Source organism: Typopeltis vanoorti, chromosome 13 (genome assembly GCF_054136105.1).
Source record: "Typopeltis vanoorti isolate ZY-2024b chromosome 13, IOZ_Tvanoo_1.0, whole genome shotgun sequence".
NCBI lineage: Eukaryota > Metazoa > Arthropoda > Arachnida > Uropygi > Thelyphonidae > Typopeltis > Typopeltis vanoorti.
The window spans coordinates 23,904,882-23,924,763 of NC_143561.1; the positions used below are offsets into that span (position 1 = coordinate 23,904,882).

The 19,882-nt window shown below is 35.4% G+C and overlaps 1 protein-coding gene across 2 annotated transcripts in view; it reads left to right on the forward strand.

Moving 5' to 3' along the window:
• Positions 1–19,882, forward strand: part of LOC150099991 (calcitonin gene-related peptide type 1 receptor-like) — a 321,303-nt gene that overhangs the window by 290,967 nt on the left and 10,454 nt on the right. For both annotated transcript variants that reach the window (XM_090402325.1, XM_090402324.1), the window contains exons 16-18: positions 577–712; positions 1,452–1,493; positions 7,028–7,117. In XM_090402325.1, the coding sequence (XP_090258451.1) occupies positions 577–712; positions 1,452–1,493; positions 7,028–7,117 (268 nt within the window). The remainder of the gene's footprint in view (positions 1–576; positions 713–1,451; positions 1,494–7,027; positions 7,118–19,882) is intronic.

Sequence of the window (19,882 nt, forward strand, 5' to 3'; positions counted from 1 at the left end):
TGTGGTCACAGAAAAACCTAATAAGTGGTCTTACATGGGCATATGTCAACGTCGGTCAGAAACATATCGAAGTACTTGAGGAACAAGGATTATATAATGGCGTATTACAAGAATTGTTGATATCCTAAATCATTTGGCAACTGATAAGGTTGATGATAGGGATGGTATATCTTTTTTGGTGGTACACCTCTCATGTTAGAATGGAGGACATAATTGACTCGAATAAACTGGACAAACAATATCAATCAGGTCCTTAATAAAATTGACTTACAGTTGTAGGAAGCTTCGATTGATTTACATTTCCTGAAATACCAAGTTGTATTAGTTTGTTATTTAAACTTTATCAATGTTTCTCGCCACTCCTCCAATCATTAACCTCCCAAATAGCTCAACATTATGGCTGTCTGAGAAATCAACCAAGCAGTAATTAACGTCATATTTTTACAATAAAAAATTCATAAATCTTAAATAGAAACACTGGACTGTCAGACCACTAATGTAATTACGGTAATTTATCAATTCATTTTGATAAATTAATGAACGATATTTTATAAATCGTCTTTATTGTTCCCTTAGGAAAGCAGTACGAGCCACTCTCATCCTCATCCCTCTTCTTGGTCTCCATTACGTTGTTACACCATTCCGTCCCGAACCCAAGACTTCGGGAGAGAGGGTGTATGAAACTATTTCGGCCATTGTGACTTCTTTCCAGGTAAATATGTGGGATTTTAAACCTAAAGTTCACTAGTATACACCAACCATAATATTTTGTTTTTTAAATTTTCTTATTGAAGAAAAAACAACTGATATGACAGCTTTAAACATTAAAACATTTAAGAATTTTTTATTCATTGCATTTTTAAAAAGTACTGAAATTTAGTTTTATATTTAAACAAGAAAATAAAATAAAAACCAAGTTAAGGAAATTTTAAAAATTCTAAGAGATTTCCCATTTTAAGCTTCCAATTATTAAAAAAAAAAGAAAGAAAGAAAAAGTATTTACTTTGTTTACATTTCCCCCCTTTTTTCCTTTATTTAATTTTGCTCTTTAGTTTTTCTTGAATTTTCCCCTTCTTTCATTAAATCTTATATTTAATTTTCGACTTTTGATTCATTTTTATATTTAATTGTTTACTTTTCATTTATTTTTGTATTTATTTGTAATAATTATGTTTATATTTAATTTTTGATATTTCATCTAATTTCTTTTCCATTTCCTTTTCACCTGTTTTAATATTAATTTTTAAAATTTTCTATTTTCTGTTTTTTATTTTTTACTCTTTCCTTTTTTTTTTAAAAAAAAAACCTTCCACGTTTTACATTTTACAATACATATTAAAAACACTCACCATATCTGTATCTATTAAATTTTAATCTATACTATGAATAAACTGTCAATTTCTTGCCATATTCTGTTTACTAAAATTCTTTTTTTTTTTTTTCTCCCACAGGGACTGTGTGTGGCGCTGCTGTTCTGCTTCTTCAACGGAGAGGTAATCAGATGCATAAGTAACTTTATATCTAAACAACTGCTAATGCAACGTCCTTCCTTGTTAGCCACAAGCACACCTACCGCTGTGTAAAGAGGATGTCAGCGATTATTACCGGAAAAGACAAAATGCAGAATTCCTTCTAATGAACAAATGTTTGACAGGGTAAAGTTCATGAAGCTTGTGACATTTCTCATAAGGAAGTGTTCCGTTTGGAAAAATATTTCCATAACCGTGACCTTTCAAGGATACGAATGTTATAAACACGTTGAATGTATGTGTTTCTTATGATTGCACCTGAAATCTGTACTAGAAACTTTGAAATGTTATTTCTGGATATAAATGGAGATTTACGTTAATTAACGAGGTTAAGTAGTGGCGCCATCTATCGACATAATTATCTGATTAATGTCTTTCGTTAAACATAGCAGAGTGTAATTGTGATGATGATGATGATGATGATGAGTGGAAAATATTTTATTATTGTCAGCTGGTGTGGCCAGATAATACCAAAACATGGAGAACGCACAGTAAGGACATTGAAATGTATTTTTAAAATGTATATATATTTATTACTGCTAGAGCAAAGCAATTCACATGAGCGTCTGATTTGCAAAGAACAAGCCTGAAAACTTCTAGCAGTCAAACATGTTCAAGATCTAAAATGAAATCTTACATAATAGTTGAGTTGACAAACAAATATCAATTCCTACAATTATGCATAATTTTTACTGATTAAAAATCTGTTGATCAGCAAGAAACCACAGTATAGTTTTGATGCTCTTTCTAGCTTTAAAAATTTATCGGAGTTATCCTAAAATAATAAAAAATAGATAGTAGATGATTTCCATAGGCAGAGAAAGTACGGAAAAAAAATAAATAAGACTGATCCTTATTGTGATAATTTTACCTGCAAGATGTTCCAAATCTGTATCAAGTAGTCATGTGATGCCAGACAGGACCAATGAAAATCCTCCTCGAGTTAAATATTTTTTTAAATATTTTTTTTAAAATATTCTATTGGTATTATTTTTACTTTTATATAAGTCCTTTGCCTAAATAGTAAGCGTACTATAAAAGAAACATCTGAACTATTTTTTACCTCGGATTTTTCAAGTACAAGTAATGCTTACTAAACAAAACAGATGTTAAAGTTTCGGATGACTTTAAGACAAAGAACTGGAAAATTAATTTTAAAGAATTGAAGAAATTTTATTAAAATTAAAATATTTTATTAAATAATATTGAGCAGTTTTAACAAAAGATAAATTAACTTTAAATCTCTTAATAATTAAAAAAATATATTATACACCTAGTTTCATAAATTATTCAATAATTATTAAATATTATACTTTCGACAAAGCAACCTGAAAGATTAATCCTAGTCTTTTGATCTTGACTTCAAATTTCGATTGAATTGAATATCATTATCATTACATTCACTATGATGTTAACTTGACGTACATATAGGAACGTAAGACATGATAATAATAATTAATAAATAACATATCATTACATTCACTATGATGTTAACTTAACGTATAGGAACGTAAGACATGATAATTAATAAATAACATAAAACAGATTTAACCTACGTTCTGCGTTACCACAGATGCGAGGCATCTCGACACTTCGTCTTCTTTTATGTGCAGAAGAAGACGAATCCATTTCGATAATAGGGTAATCAATGTGTTTCGAGGGATGTGTTTATTATTAGATGTCAGGAAATTAGCATTTATTTTATGAAAATTCTAGTTTTTAAAGTGATAACTATTTTGCTTGTACAACAGTTGGAAAAATTTACGTATAAAGCACGTGATTTCGCGTGTTGGTGACGAATTCGTACATCGATTTATTCTTTTCTCCCCTTCACGAATTGACCCTTGGCAACCTGCCAGCCGGGGTTCTCGCATCTATGGTAAGACATCCCAAGTATTTGTACAATGGATGGACTAAGAGTTACATGAAACACTTCGAAAGCCTTCCAAACTTCCACAAACAGGTTGGTCGCACGTCTGGCAATGAAATACATCTGCCCTTTAAAAGAAACCTTTTTATTTCTTGAAGATGGTTGGATTGATGATTACAGTGGGCGGGGCTTAATGTGGTTCTGCTTAACATGACATCCAATTAAAACAAAATCGTGGTCTTATCCGCTTGCTTGTAATTCTCTAACGCAAGCAAACTGTTCAACTGGCTTGATAAGAGATGCGAAAAAAATAGAAGTGTTAGCAGAAATTATCTGTGAGAAGATGCGCACCATGTTTTCTGATCTGAAAGAAAAAAAGTTGCATATTCGAATTTAAAGCAAATTATAAGTGTTTAGGCGTTAAAGAATAAAATAGGGAGCAAATCAACTAATTCATAGGGAAGCACCCTCAGCTGATAAAGCTGAATCTAACAAATTCTTGGGAAATTAAAAAAATATATTTATTTACCTTCCCAAATTAGTCTAGTCTCGAAAAAAAGATGCCCACAAATATATACCTATGAAGGATATAGAAAAACTGCAAGAACAGAAAGCATCGGAAGATCGTGTAATGTGGCATCGGATGCTTCTACTGAAGCATTTGATATCAAATAAAGCCATTCCTTATTTATCATTTCGGATTTTCATTAATGGTTTCAAGGTTGGTTTATGAATTATTTTATAATAATATCAGTAGTGTTAGTAGAAAGGACTAGAAAACATTCCTCTAGTCAGAGACTACAATCGAACTTGGAATGGTCTTTCTTCGGGTAGCCTAGTGCTATGGATGCAAAGACCATTTCCATGAACACATTAAAAAAAATTCTTTATTGGAATATCCATATATTGTACCATTACAATAGCAATATAAAGCAAAATTCAGAAAATTTTATAAGACGGGGGATGGTCCTCCATTTCTCTCCTCTCTGATCGTGAAATTTCTATCGCGATTTTTTCTGTCCCAATTATTCATACTAAGCATACACTCACTGTATGCAATTTTATAAGTAGATATACTATACATAATACGTGTATTATAAAATTAGAAATAGCCTCCATCGCTTGGTTGGTATAGATGAGCCCTTTGTTAAGAAAGACCCATGTGCGAACCCGGTCTATAACGTGAGGAACCCATGTTGTCTTTTCAAATGGTGAGTTAGCCCGTCTCATACGGTTAGACGATATTTTCTCCTGGAAACGGTTTTTTTTTTTTTTTTTTTTTTTTTTTTTTTTTTTTTTTTTTTTTGTCAGAGGAGGCTGATAAAAAACGTCCCCCTGAACGCGCAGTTCTGCAGCAAAAAAAAAAAATACTTGCCCTTGCAGGATGCAGCAATTCGTCGTGATCCCTAATCAGAGGACTCTACCTGTCCTAAGGGAATGATGGGTTGAAGAACAAAAAGTTAGAAATGAAAACATAAATGTAATTAGCGAGCCTTACTAGAACAGCACTAATGTGGAATCTTTAGAATCTACAATAAAGTTCCTCAAATATTTGGGATAAGCTTTAAAGGTAGAGGTGAAACCAAGTCTTTTGCTAAAAATCTCACATGGGAAAAAACTTCAGATTTAATGTGTGCAAATCCAAATGGTGAACTGTATCACTTCGCCTTTTTTGTCGCATTATTCTGTAGAGTGTATCTGAGTAATAAATAATATAAAACAGAATTTCACTTATGTATTTTTTATTTACGTATTTATAAAAATATATATGTCCGACCACAGATGCGAGACCCCCGGCTGGCAGATTCCCAAGAAGAATCAATTCAGGTTGAAGGGGAGAAAGGAATAAGGCGATGTACGAAGTCGTCACCAACACGCGAAATCACGTGCTTTATATCGGAATGGATTCTCCTCCTTCTGTCATACGCAGAAATATCGAGGGGTCTCGCATCTGTTGTCGGACAGTAGGTTTGTGACTTCGTGGGTGGTATTCATATAAATGCTCCAAAAAGCTTTTTTTTAAAAAAATATTCTTATAAGGTCTAGTTACTCTCTAATTGCAATAATTTTCGATGTCTTTATAACTATTCCATTAGATTAGTGATTCTGAAACATATAAAGGATGTAAAATTGCCATAAAAAATCACCTAACGCCTTTTCTGAAGGCTTAAAATTGTCAACAAGCATAATTTATTTGTATGAGTATTATGAATGTATAAGATCATTTTACATACGACCGACTTCATACTATATATTTATTTATTTATTTACGTTTTATCCTTATAAGGACTGGCTTAAAGGGGTGAAGCAAGAATGCTTTTCATCTTCCCCGTTATCTGTAGAGGACAGCGTAGGGATAAGGTGTTATTGGGCTATTAAAGCTCTGATCATGGCAGGAGGGTAACAGCAATAGCCGAGCCTCAGTTAGAACTTCATTGGCTACATCATTGCCATCGATTACCCTCCAAGGGTATTAATCACCGCATCTCCATGTCGACCAAAAAAATCTATTTACGTTTACCTTATAAGAACTGGCTTAAAGGGGCGAAGCAAGAATGCTTTTCATCTTCCCCGTTATCTGTAGAGGGCAGTGTAGGAATAAGGTGTTATTGAGCTATTAAAGCTCTGATCATGGCAGGAGGGTAACAGCAATAGCCGAGCCTCAGTTATAGAACTTCATTGGCTACAGCATTGCCATCCATTACCCTCCACAGGTATTGGATTGGATGAATCCTTCATCCCTCCTCCCCTCTATTTACGTTTTATCCAAGTGAACATGAATCTACATATACGATCTAATTTCTGAAAAGGTGTTAATTAAACATTAATCACATATATTAATCACATATGGAATCAGTACTATGGAATTATTTTTATGTCTGATGATTCATGCAGATCAATATTTTAGTAAATTAAATTTTTGCTGACTTCACGAATAAGCGCAGTCGGAGGAAAAGAAGGGCTTTTCTGTTGCGATTATATAACACGGAAGCTATCATCCTGAAATATTAGTAATGAATGTGATAAAGTAACAGAATTTTCAATTTTAATTTAACCATTTTTCAGTTACATCAAAATTCTTAGCTGATATTATTTTAGTGGTTTGACATGCTTTAAATCAGATTTAATATAATGAAGTCGATTTACTTCAAAAACACTTAATTATTTTAGAATGTAATTAAGTGATATTAAATATATATATTATATATAGAAAGTTTTTTACTTTGGGTAATATATGTTAAAGAAACCAAGCTATTTTAAACCTGATTTTTACTCCATTTTCCAAGTAAGCAGATATATATATATATAAAATAAAATACAAATTAATATTTATTAAATTTTTTAAAAACATAGTAATATTTTTCTAAAATTATGTAAAAATTACATATATACAAACACACCTATTCACTTTCACACTAGCATTTATATAAATTCAAGTTATCAGATAACGTGTGTTATAATTTATTGACTATTGAACTCGGTAATATCTTTTTGCATGAATTTATATTTATTTAGTTGCATTTTTTTTCTAAAATCGAATATTAAACACACTTAGCTTAGCCTTTCTATTATCTTATGTTTTTATTTTCTTTCTTTCTTTTTTTTTTTTGTTTCTGTTGATTTGTAGGTGATAGCCTTAGTGAAAAAGAAATGGAATCAAGCATTGCTCATGCGCGGTAGGGGCAGGAGAATGTCATATGCTGCAACTTCAGTGTCTGTAAGTGGAATTTTATTTAACTTGCGTACCGTCATTTAGAGTCAGTTCAATAAAATGTTTATTTTCTTTACATTTTTTTTTTAATTCGTTCAGAAGATATTAACAATCAATTCAATATAAACCATTAAAATAAGTTACCTCTCCTAACTTGAATGCACAAACAGTAAATAGCATTTGGCAGCACCCCGTGAAAGATGCATGTCAAACCAACCAAAACTGCATATAGCAATGATAGGGATTTCGAGTGTATTCTTACAGGAACGTTTTCCCCCCCAAGTTACATTCTTTAAATTATCAAAAATAAAGAGTTCTAAGCCCAACAGTTTCTTCCATAAAATATTTGGCGTGTTTAATTATGATAAGAAATATTTTAATGCAATTATAATTTATTACGTATATAAGAAATTATTTTTATATATATTTAATTAATTGACTTTTATTTAACATATATATAGTTTACCTACCCACCAAATTTGAGGGTATTTCTCAAACTTGGTAGGTATCCTAACCAGATTATGGGGAAGAGATTTTAAGAATAAAAAAATTAGTTCAAAAATTGACCAGTAGGGGGAAATATAGCGTTGTGAGCGAGAAAAGATAGTGAATTTTGCATACAGGGACATGTTGAGCAGTTTCGTCACCTGCAACTGCAGCAAAGAGGGTCCGCGAACACAACACTGTGGGTGCAAGATGAAGCAACTACGTTTGTTGTTGACTCTGAATCATTGCACAAGCACATACCATCTGGTTCACATTACTGTAATTATCTCCCGCTCATAGCGCCATATTTCCCCTAGTGGTCATTTTTGAACTAATTTCTTATTGTCAAAATCTCTTCCCCATGATCTGGTAGGGTACTTACCAAGTTTCAGCGTATTTCGTCTACTGGTTGTATCTATCTACAGATTACTCTGAAGAGAGGTACTTTAATTTGAAAATTTTGATTTGTTGTAATTTTTTTCACATATTCATCTGTCATTCAGTGTTGAAATCTTAACATTTTCATGGTAGTTCATTTTTCAGTGTTTATTATTCTTGTTTCGGTACACGATACATTTCTTCCTTTTTTTTTTGTATCTGCCCAATTAGTAACTTTTATGAAAATAACGAAGAAAATTTTCATTAAATTGGATAAATCATTCTGGTAATTATTATTTTTTTTTTTTGGCTAGATGGGTCAATCAAGAATGCTTTTCATAATCCCAGTTATCTGTAGAGAACAATGTAGGGATAGGATGTTATTGAGTTATGAGCTCTGATCATGGCAGGAGGGTAACAGCAATAGCCGAGCCTCAGTTAAAACTTCATTGGCTACACCATTGCCATCCATTACCCTCCCTGGGTACCCATTTTATTCGCCTCGAACGACATGTATAGGCAACTCAGTAAAGCCATCTCTAAAAATTAGACGATTACCCAAGACCACTCCCTACGAGTGGCCGAAAGACCGTCTAACTCAACGTTGGCTCCACTCAGTGACGGCCCCCCCCACCACCACCACTACTAAGCAGAACCGCTCATATTCCATGGAAAAGCATCCACCGGTGTTCTCCGGCACGGCCCTCACTGGGCCGTGCCGGAGAACACCCTCCCCGGAGACTCAATATACACTCCCAGGCAAATCTCTCGAAATCTAAGCCCCCTCCCCACCTCACCGGGAGCGAAATTCCGGAAGAAACAGGAGAGAGTAAAACTCTCGAAACTCAGCGTCCATTTTACGACACGCATGGATTTGCGTTAGGACTATTTTTATCCCGGCCACTACACGGGAGAATCCAGAATCATTTCTTATAGTCCTTATAAGAACTGGCTTAAAGGGGCGAAGCAAGAATGCTTTTCATCTTCCCCATTGTCTGTAGAGGACAGCGTAGGGTTAAGGTGTTATTGGGCTATTAAAGCTCTGATCATGGCAAGAGCGTAACAGCAATAGCCGAGCCTCAATTAAAACTTCATTGGCAACAGCATTGCCATCTATTACCCTCAAGGGTATTAATCACCGCATCTCACGGTCGATTAAAACCAATTCTTCCATGCGTTCTTAAGTCCTTATAAGGACTGGCTTGAAGGGGAGAAGCAAGAATGCTTTTCATCTTCCCCGTTATCTGTAGAGCACAGTGTAGAGATAAGGTGTTATTGTTGAGCAATTAAAGCTCTGATCATGGCAGGAGAGTAATAGCAATAGCCGAGCCTCAGTTAGAACTTCATTGGCTACAGCATTGCCATCCATTACCCTCCAAGAGTATTAATTACCGCATCTCACCTTCATCTTTCTCTGCCATGCATTCCTTATAGTTTTTATAAGGATTGGCTTAAAGGGGTGAAGCAAGAATGCTTTTCATCTTCCCCGTTATCTGTAGAGGGCAGTGTAGGGATAAGGTGTTATTGAGCTATTATTAAAGCTCTGATCATGGCAGGAGGGTAACAGCAATAGCCGAGCCTCAGTTAGAACTTCATTGGCTATAGCATTGCCATCCATTACCCTCCAAGGGTATAAAGGGAGTTCATGTCTTTCATCATCGGCCTTTGGAGTATAAAGATTGCTGATGGTCAGCAGGTAGTAACAGGGGATGTTAAAGAAAGGTAGAGTAGGATAGTAGGAGGTAAAAAGAGGCCTCAGTCAACCTGTTTAGCTGTATAACCCAGAGGTTGTGGCTAAAAGGTCTGTAAAACATAATCTCCTTACACCTGTTCTAAAAAAAAAAACTTAAAATTTTCACTTCATTTTACCAGAAAAACATAACTTTAGATTGTATTAATCCACCTGTCTGGAGACGTTATCTCGTAACCCCTAAAAAGAGGAAAATGTTTGTTAAAATTTGGAACTTAGATTATTCTTAAAGTATGCCTTACAACTGAAAAAAATAACTGCGATAGCGGGATCCATATTGAGGTGGACCTTATCAACCAGAAAACCGAGAATTTGTGGAAGAATCCGGCCCGAGTGATGCAGCCCACAAGGAGCTGCACCGCCTCGATGTAAGCCTTTGCAGCTCGGGTTCTCAGGTCTACCCCCTCCTTTGTGGACTAATAATCATAAACCTGTTGGGGCAAGCGAATGTTTTTTTAAAACCCCCTCCTGCGTGAACTAACTCAACTTTCCTAGCTGTCGTAACCTTTGGAAGTATTTACGACCAAACCACTCAATGCCTTCTTTGCTCTCTGACTCTGTTAACTTTCTCAAAGTTCTGCAGAAGTACTTACTCTCGACCTCTGGCAGGCCCAGATGACCCGTTACCTGGTTGGGCACGGCCGTGGCTATGTCCTCGATTTCGATATCCTTCCATTGCATACTTATAATTCCTTTCCGAAGGAGGAACGTTGGCCCATCTTCTCTGTACATTGTTAAGAATACAGTGTCTGCGGATTCGATGGGTCCTCTCCCTTTCTTTATTATTGCAAACCCATTTTTAAACATATTTTCACCCATAACTAGTTTGATTTCTTCTACAGAAAATTCTTCAGCCTCTTCCTGTATTGTTGTTTTGGTCTCCATTTCATCAGCTTCTGATTCTTCCGATGAGGTTGTGTTTTGATTTTTTAATGTTCCCTTCTTCAGGGCTTCGTGACCGCTTTTGTGTACCTTCTTCTTTAGTAGTTTCCATTTCTTCCTCCGTTTCTCATTCTTCCTCTGCTTCGTTTTCCTTCTCTGTATCTAAAGCGGTAGTTTCCTGTTGGTTGCGTTCCTTTATTTCTTCCACTGCGGTTTCTGTGGTGGTGGCTTGATCCTTGGCTGTTTCTTCTTCCTCTGTTCTTTCTTTGCTGGTCGTTTCTGCATTCTTAGTTACGGGCGCTTCCTTCTTATTGCGTTTTTGATTCCCTGTTGCTATTGTGTTATGGGCAGCCTGCAGGGTTGGGAAGTCTTCCCGTTCTGTGTCATTAATATTTACTGCTGGTGTTACTGGCGTGATAGCACCTCCCATCCTTTCTGCCTGGTTTCTGGATGGGCAGGTGTCTACTTTGTGATCTATGGTGCCACATTTAAGGCAAGGTGCCTCACACTCAGGTAGGGCATCTCCTGCCGCCATGCAGTTCCTGCATTTGTTCTTGGGGCAATCTTTACCTAGATGTTCCAGAGAACCGCACTTATAACACCGTTTCTTAACTCCAGGGTAGTTAACTACTACCCTGGCAGAGCCTAGAAAGACAAAATTGGGGACTTCGGCCTTCATTTCCATACGGAAAGTTACCTCGCCAGTCTTCCAGTCGGAGAAGTCTGTATCGTTAGCGATTTTTACGTCGCGTACGACTCCCCATTTCGAAAACACTTTGTTGATTATTTCGGTCCCCCCCCCTCCAGATATTCTACAGGGAACCTCTCTATTCTTATTGTCTTGAAAACACTCCCTACTACAAAGGGAAAAAATTTTTTCCCTTGACATTCTGGTCCTTTACTTAACTTGTTCCTGGTTTCCACATTCTTTACTACTACCTGGAACCTGCCTGCCCCATAAGGGGCCAACTATATTTTCTGCCCCTACTGCTTCGCTAAGAGCTTTCGCTAACATCCTCTTCGGTCCGTATCCGCTTCGATGCCAAGGGTCCTGACTCGCGGTGAAAAAGAAATCATGGTTTAAAAAAAAAAAAAAACTAAGTCCCAGAAAGGAAGGACCTTCAGAACCAGGGCCAAGCGTTCCCTGTTTGCCGAAATCTCCTGCTAGACTAGCTAGAGGCGGAAGACTGCAAAACAAAACAGGCACAAGGCAAAATTTGACAACAGTAGAAAAAAAATAGATTGAAAACGATCTTACCACTAGGATCAGGGACTGGATTCTGGAACATGGAGCTCTCTCTCAGGGTTGCTGGAAATAGGAACTTCTGGCAATCAGTAGATAGACATCAGTGAGTAGGTAGACCACCCTCCAAGGTTATTAATCACCGCATCTCACGGTCGATTAATCAACATCTTCCCTGCCATGCATTCGCAGAACGATACTGTTTTGATGGGTAAAGCATAAATGCTTTTCATATTCCCCTCCATCTGAAAAGGAAAGTTCTTTGGGTGGAGAATTATTGAGCTTTAAGCTCTCCCTGAAAGGGCAGTGAGGTTAACTCTGTTCAACTGAGCATAGAATTGACTTGGGTCTCTTGTATTTGCAGAAATCTGCTTCATTATAGTCTGAAGCTTGCTTGATCAATGGGTTCGGATGATTGATTGTCTTAATGAAGAACTTTTCAGCTAGGACATGAAGAAGAGTTGTGATGTAGGGAATGCTGACGTCTCTGTGAATTTGGGAGTTTCTGATAAACCACGGAGCATCCAAACTCATTCTCAGACATTTGTTTTGTATTCTCTGCAGCTTCTAAATATTTGTTTTCGAAGTATGACACCACGCAGGAGATGCGTAAGTGATGATTGGGCGTATTACCATCTTGTATATGAGCAGTTTGTTCTGAGTATCGAATTTACTTTTTCTGTTGATCATGGGGTAGAGCTGCGCTATTGCTTTCGATGTATTTGAATTTATGTGTTCTATATGGTTGGTGAATTGTAGTTTTTTATCTAGAATTACAGCAGAAATGAAGTTCCTCAGAAAAACAGCTGGATATACCAAGTAGGACCACAAAACAAATGAAGAAATCTTACAATCCCTAAAAATCAAACCAATTAATTACTACATAAGACAGTATAAACAAAAATGGCTAGAACATTTAAATCGAATGGACAACAGCAGACTACCAAAAATATTATACAGATACAAAATAAGTGGAAAAAGAAGAATCGGAAGACCAAGAAAGAGATGGCATGAGACCGGAACAGGCCACATGGCCTATATTCCATGTTAGGAATATAGGCCATGTGGGAATATAGGAAGAAGAAGATCTAGAATTACTCCAAGATATTTGACTGTATTCTGCCATGGGACTTTAACACCTAGTAAATGTATATCTTCCTTGATTTGAGGCTTTTTTCTAGTGAACAGTATGGCTGAACTCTTCTGTGCATTGATTTGAATTCTCCAGTCCATAAACCATCTTTCCAGCGTGTGAATGATGCTTTGGAGTCTCTTAATAGCTAGTTTGAGGCTGAGAGATCTTGCTAATAATGCAGTGTCATCAGAATATAATGCAGTGATTGTTGAGCTTGGGTTTTGAGGGATATCAGCAATATAGATAGAAAACAGCAAGGGGGGCCAAGAGTGAGCCCTGCGGCACTCCCGCCAGAACCTTGAGTCTGGTTGATACAGTTTCATTTATTTTGACTTGCATGTATCTGTCTCTGAAGTAAGAGTGAATTATTTTAACTAGATTAGTAGGCATATTGAATGTGATGAGCTTGTAGCCACACCTTATCAAAATCCTTTGCAGCACAGCATCTAAAAAGACTGCAACTGTATGAAGGTTCCGGTTGAAGCCTTCGGAGATGTATTCGATCAGCCTGTGGATCTGCCGAACGGTGGAGTGGTTTTTTCTGAATCCAAATTGCTCATTTGGGATTATTATATGTAGTTGGTCCGTTTGTGATTGAAGCCTAGTAAGGACTACTTTTTCTGCAATCTTTCCAAGGTTAGACAGAAGACTAATAGGTCTGTAGTTTTCAGGGAGTTGAGAGTTTTTTCCCATCTTTTTGATTAGTGTGACATCTGCTATTTTCCATGTTAAAGAGAAATACTGGAGTCTGAGGATGGCATTAATTATGTTAACTAGATGTACAATGGCTTTTCTGGGAAGTAGTTTAATTATTTTGTTTGTAATTCCATCTGAGCCTGGAGCTTTATTGTTGTTCAGGTGGGTTATAATGTTTATAACTTCTGTTGGAGAAGTAGGTGTGAGAGGTTCTAGGTCATCTTTTTGTTGTGTTATGACCTGCCTAACTCTGCGGTGAATCTTGTAGATGAGATTGGTGTTCAAATTTTCATATGAGGGATTGCATTGACTTTCCAAGCTGTCGGCCAGAGCCTCTGCCTTTTCTTTATCAGTGTGAGCTATTCCTTTCGAGGTTTGAATTGGGGGTAAAAGTTGTCTTTTGGTGCGGAAGGTTCTCAGAAACTTCCATATGGAGTTGTCCTCAGGGTTTAATTTTGTTAACTTAGATTCCCATTCTTGGTTTCGATGTTTTTGGAGGGTTTCTCGTATGCCTTACTTCGTTGGCTACAGCAGTGCCATACTTATTTGTAGAAGGGGGCTATATACAATAAGAAGGTGTGGAATGAGTTTTAGCAGTACAGTTATAATCTTTTTCATAAAGAGTCTTTATTCAAATTAATATAAAAGAAAAATTAAAATTAATTTTTTTAAAATAAAATATTTGTTGTTATTTGAAGGGATGGATCATTTATAATTTTTTAAGTTTCCATATTTTAATTAAGTGTAATATTGAAGTTTAATCGATTTTCTGCAGAGTAGTTAAAGTATGCTAATTCTGTAAAATAATTAAAAAATCTAATAAATTACAAATTAATTCGTTATATAATTAGAAATACTTTCCCAGTTATAAATTGATTTCGCTCTATCTTTTTGTTTTAATATAATAATCGAGAAGAAAGAAAAATTTTCGAAGTTCAGCTATTGGTATTTTACATCCAACTTAATATTAACTTAAATTTCAATATTATTTGTTTTCATGTCCGAATAATTCCGCATTTTATGTTTATTTGTGCATAGTTATCTATAACGGTTCTGTATGCAAAATGCAATCTCATTTCTGATTCGCTTAAAGAAAAAAATAATAAAATGCAAATCACGCAGACTCCATAACTAGAATATTCAGTTCATAAAATTTAAATTACTGGGGGGGAAAAGCGATTCATTTTCTTCAAAAGAATGTGCAGTTAAAATGCAAAAAAAAGGTTGTATGATGAAAGAAATGGAAAATTGCACACATCTTGAAAGAAGAATGGCTGGAAAATAAAATGGACGTCTAAAATAGGAATTTTTCATCTAAATATGATTATCATTGCTGGTATTTCCTCTATATGGCAGTCAAAAATGGAAGTAATTGTTTTAATATATTATCTTGTGTGGCATTGCCGATCTTTAAGTGAATATGCATTTCTGTTGTCTTCCAGTGTATATATATTATATAACAACATAGTATTCTTGTATTACTCAGAGAATTTGTATTAAAAATAAACATATTCACATAATTATATCTATTTAAATACTAATTATTAGTAAACCTGTTGGATAATAAAATAACTATTGTACATTAAATCTATTGTACGTGAACCAGTGCATCGGTGTGTGTTCATTTCCTGTTGTGCCTTAAGAGATGTTTTCTCCAGTGTGTTGATATTTGTGGCAAATAAATTATTAAAAGGTTCAAATTATTGCTAGTGTTGGTCTTTGATCTTAAAATAGCCAGACATCCACGCGACAAGCCCAGAATTTCATTCACAAATTTTAATAACTGCATTTCTGGAGAGATTCTGAGGACTTTAAATTAAACAATAATATAATTGTAGTAATTATATTTCTGTAACGACTCTAAGGATTTTCAGTTTATCAAGTTTGATTTATCGTGAGTTCAGATCTTTTCGTCACTAGCCTTCGTAGTAGTTAAAAAAATACTGAACTGATGTTCAGTATTTTTCAGGAATAGTTTCAGATAGAAATCCGTTGACGTTAATAACAAATATAATGGCCTGTTCATCAATATTTTTGATTAGGATCCTAAAGTTGGATCGGCGCCAACTTTTTCGAGAATGTGATATGGGAATGTATTCCTTGCGTGATCAAAGAGTTCTCAAGATCGGTTGACACTAGAGCAAGTCGGAGTTCTTTGTTGATCGCAAGGTAATTAAAATTCGTGAGCAGAAAAGAGACAGTTCCATCAGTCTACTTGGAATACCATAACTGAGTAATTGTACGAACATTTTGGATACCAAACTTCATGAAGGAGCACAAAGTATATATTTGTGGTGCTTCGTGAAGAGGGTGCGATGTACTGTCATATCAAAACTATGCAGACATAATGCAGAAATAGAGCGTCTGTGGGAAAATGACTGGAGAGCATTATTGAGGCAGGGTCATCTGGTGAGCGAATTAGCTCTTTTCTGGGCATCACCGAAAATTTCGTTCATCTTTTGCTCTTTTTTTTTTGCGAAGAAATCGCCATCTGCAATCTAAAGCCAATACGGGTCGGCAAGAACTCGGCGAGTTCTTGCCGACACAGAAAAGCTTTGATTCTCTAGAACCACCAGCACCAGAAAGTCGTTACCATCATCCACCTCATCATAACGTGTATCCTCTACATTCCAGTCATATTTTATGGTTGATAATGCCAATGGTAAGGTTAGGGACGCATACCGTAATAAATTGGATAATTTATCTTCCAAGATTAGACATCCTGCAGAATCTTTTTATATGTGGAAAAAACCCACCAGGAATAGGAGTGTAAATAATGATCATCATTCCAAATGTACCATTAATTTTGCACAAGAAAACTAAGTGAAAATTTCTGTTCGCAGCTGGATGTTAATAAAAATATTATTGAAAAGCGCATAGAGGCAGTGGCAAGACGGAAGCCTCAATTGGCCATGTCTCTCAACAGCAAATAGACTATCAGAAGTTTAAAATTTATCGAAACTGCCAATTGCTGTTAAGAACTTTTCCAGAATATTCAATGATCTCTGGAAAGAATGAATTATAATAGCTAGCCTTTAATGGTATGTGAGAGACTTCTTTCTTCATGATAGAAGGCCATGTAGGAGGGTTCTGTATTCTTCTTCATTTACAGAAATTTGAACATACTTAGGTGGGGAGATGGACGATTTTCCTTTCATTGCAATGACGAAGGAGTCCTCTTCCAATAATCATTCTAGGTGTTGTGTTGTTTGAGGTCGAGATTTCGCTGTTTTGTTTTCTCGTGGTCTGAACATTTCTCTGATAGATTTCGTAATCTCTATTGGTTTTACAGCTTTCTGGTTCTTGTGGCTAGTAGTAGGTTTGATTGTCCAAGTACGCAACCTCACATGAAAAATACTTTCCATAAGACTTCATCACAGTCGAGTTGAAAATACCAGTCGTAACAGATGCTTTTTTTAACTTTCAAAATCCTTACTACAGATTCAAACTTTTCCGCTCCTTAAAAGGTGAATCTATAAGAGTAATAAAGTTTGTCTTTCGGATTGGAACCCAAGTGTTCTGATTAGAAACAGAAGTGAAGTTATAACTGAATACGGTGGAGAAAAGGAAATACAACAAAAAAGAAAAATGAAGTGAACAAAATCACTTATGAACAGGAGAAAGCCTGAGACTACAGAAACCCATAGGTAAGATCTAACAACTGAAAATCTCGAACTGTCCATTAGAACATGTAGCAAATAAAAAGAAGAGACGGCAAGAAAAAAACTACTTAGCAAGGAATCAAAGTATGTAACGGACCCTTCTGTTAAATGTTCTCCATTAGCAAACTTTTCCACTAGAGGTGTGAAGTTATTGTAGTTAACAAAGTGGATGACAAGAGAAAGCTGCTTCTGGAAGATGATGAGGCTAAATATTACATATTACATTTTCAGCAAGATCGACGAGTTTGAGGTATGATGTTTCAACTTCATCTACGCTATATTTCAACTTCATCTACGCTATATATATAATATGAATGTTTTTAATTTATTTTTAATATAAAAAAACAAAAAGGTGTAATTTAATTTTAACAGAATTAAATAATAATTTATTAAAATTTCAAATATATTGTAAAAAAATCTATAAAATAATTAAATAAGTTAATTAATTACTTAATAAGGTTTACTTATATTTGATAAAGTAATAGCAAATGGTGCTTATATCACTATACTCCAAGACAATTGCTTTGGTCTTCCTTTTTTGGTCCTAAGTCGATAAAATAGCATGACTTTAGTTGAACGTTTTGGTTGAAAAAATCAGTTAAAATCCTCTCAAGACCAGAGGAATGCTTACTTTCTTGGCCTTTTCAACTGAAGCTAAGTTATTCTATTTTGAACACAGATGGCAGAGGATTTTTTTCCTCGTGGAAATTGAATTTTATCTCAAGCAACACAACATTTTGGTACGCACCCACAGATGAGAGACATAATACACTTCAATCACCGTCTTATTTGTCTCTGTACCAAGTCCAAACACTTCAAAAGAATACAATTAGAGAATTGTATAGCTTCTTGAGTGTAAAGACAAGTCTTATAAACTCAAGAAGCTATACAATTCTCTAATTGTATTATTTTCTCTAATTGGCCATAAAAGGACTGTAATGGATGGAGGAGCACGGTGGACATCTTCAATAATTACTGTTGATGAGAAAATAAAACGGTTCACCAGAATTTGTATACAATTGCATCATCTATTCTGTTGCAGTCAGCCTGGTTCTATGAAACTTATTCTATTGCCAAATTCCTTTAAAACAAAACATAACCCCTCCACACACACACACACAGCTTAGCTAGATGAACATACGCCAATATTTCTAACCTACGTCAACAATATAACAGGTAGACCGCCAACTCCTGCAACAACATAGATTAGAAAAGTCTACAAACTTCTCAGTGAAGTCTTCTCCTTCCTGAGATAACTCAAGTACCGCCAAAGATCGTCTCTGTTGCTCATGTGTTTACAATATCCCTTGTCAATGTGGACCCAGTATTTTAGAAAGATTGGATCGAACACTTTGGTCAGAAGAAAAGAACATCAAAAGTATACTTGATATAGGCACAGTAAAAACATAGTAGCACAACATGCATGGAATGGCGATCATTTCAACAGGTGGAAGAAAGCTGAGCTACCACACAAATCCCAGTGAAACTACAGAAACTGTTCTTGGAAGGGACCTAGTTCTTCAGAACTCCGAGAAGTGGCGAAGTTATTTTACAACAAGTTTTGGCGCACCGCTCTACCTTTCTGTCGGCAATATTCACTAAGAAGAGTTCTACTGTGACCTTCATGCAAGTAACTGTTCTGGTTCTCGAGTTCATTTAATTTTCAGTCTTCAATAAATGTTTATCATTAAAGTACTTTTGATAATGCTAGTTTGAGCTGGCGAAACGTCGGTGTGTAAATTTTGAATTTAATTGGGAAATATTTTCATTCCAGTTAAAATAAGTTTTTTTTCCCCAAAAAAACTTCGAAATGAATAAATTCAAGCATAGCCACTTCCACTTGGTGTTACCCCAACCATATAACAGTAATGTTTATTTATATATGGATGTTAAATTATTAATCCATCATTGTCTTAGTCGGATAAATCGGAAATTAAAATGTTTAAAATTTAACCAGAGAGCTTATGAGAATATAACCCTCGACATCGGAGTTACCGTAGTTGCACACTACTTAAAAGACACGAGCTCTGCTCAGGAGCCCATCTGTTTGCCTTTTATTAATGCTCATGATTATGATTTCACTGGCATGACAACTCTTTCGTACTGTTGGTTCTCGTCAATAAGGCAGAAGCTTCCGAACTAACGGTATTTTTGTCAATCCATAATAGTTACAAATTTAAAACCAAACAGGCATTTTTTTTATCTTGGCTTATTAGCAAGTAAACTTGGTTAATTTCAACACGATGAACTGTTATTTGCAAGACCAATCACGCATGTGCAATGAGTATTAAACATGGAACACTTTCTATTTAAATATTTTTTATTTATTTATTTTACTGTCGTAAAATGACTGAATACGTTCTGGTAAGTAGACAGATATTGAATTAAGAGAGCATTGACAAAATGAACGTAAAACCAGACAATTGTTCTACTTTTATGCTACTACTATATTCTTATACCACCATCAACTGTATTTCTTTCTTTACTTTTGTCCATGCACCCTCCGTCCCATTGGGATGCTGTGGAGACTACGGCTGTT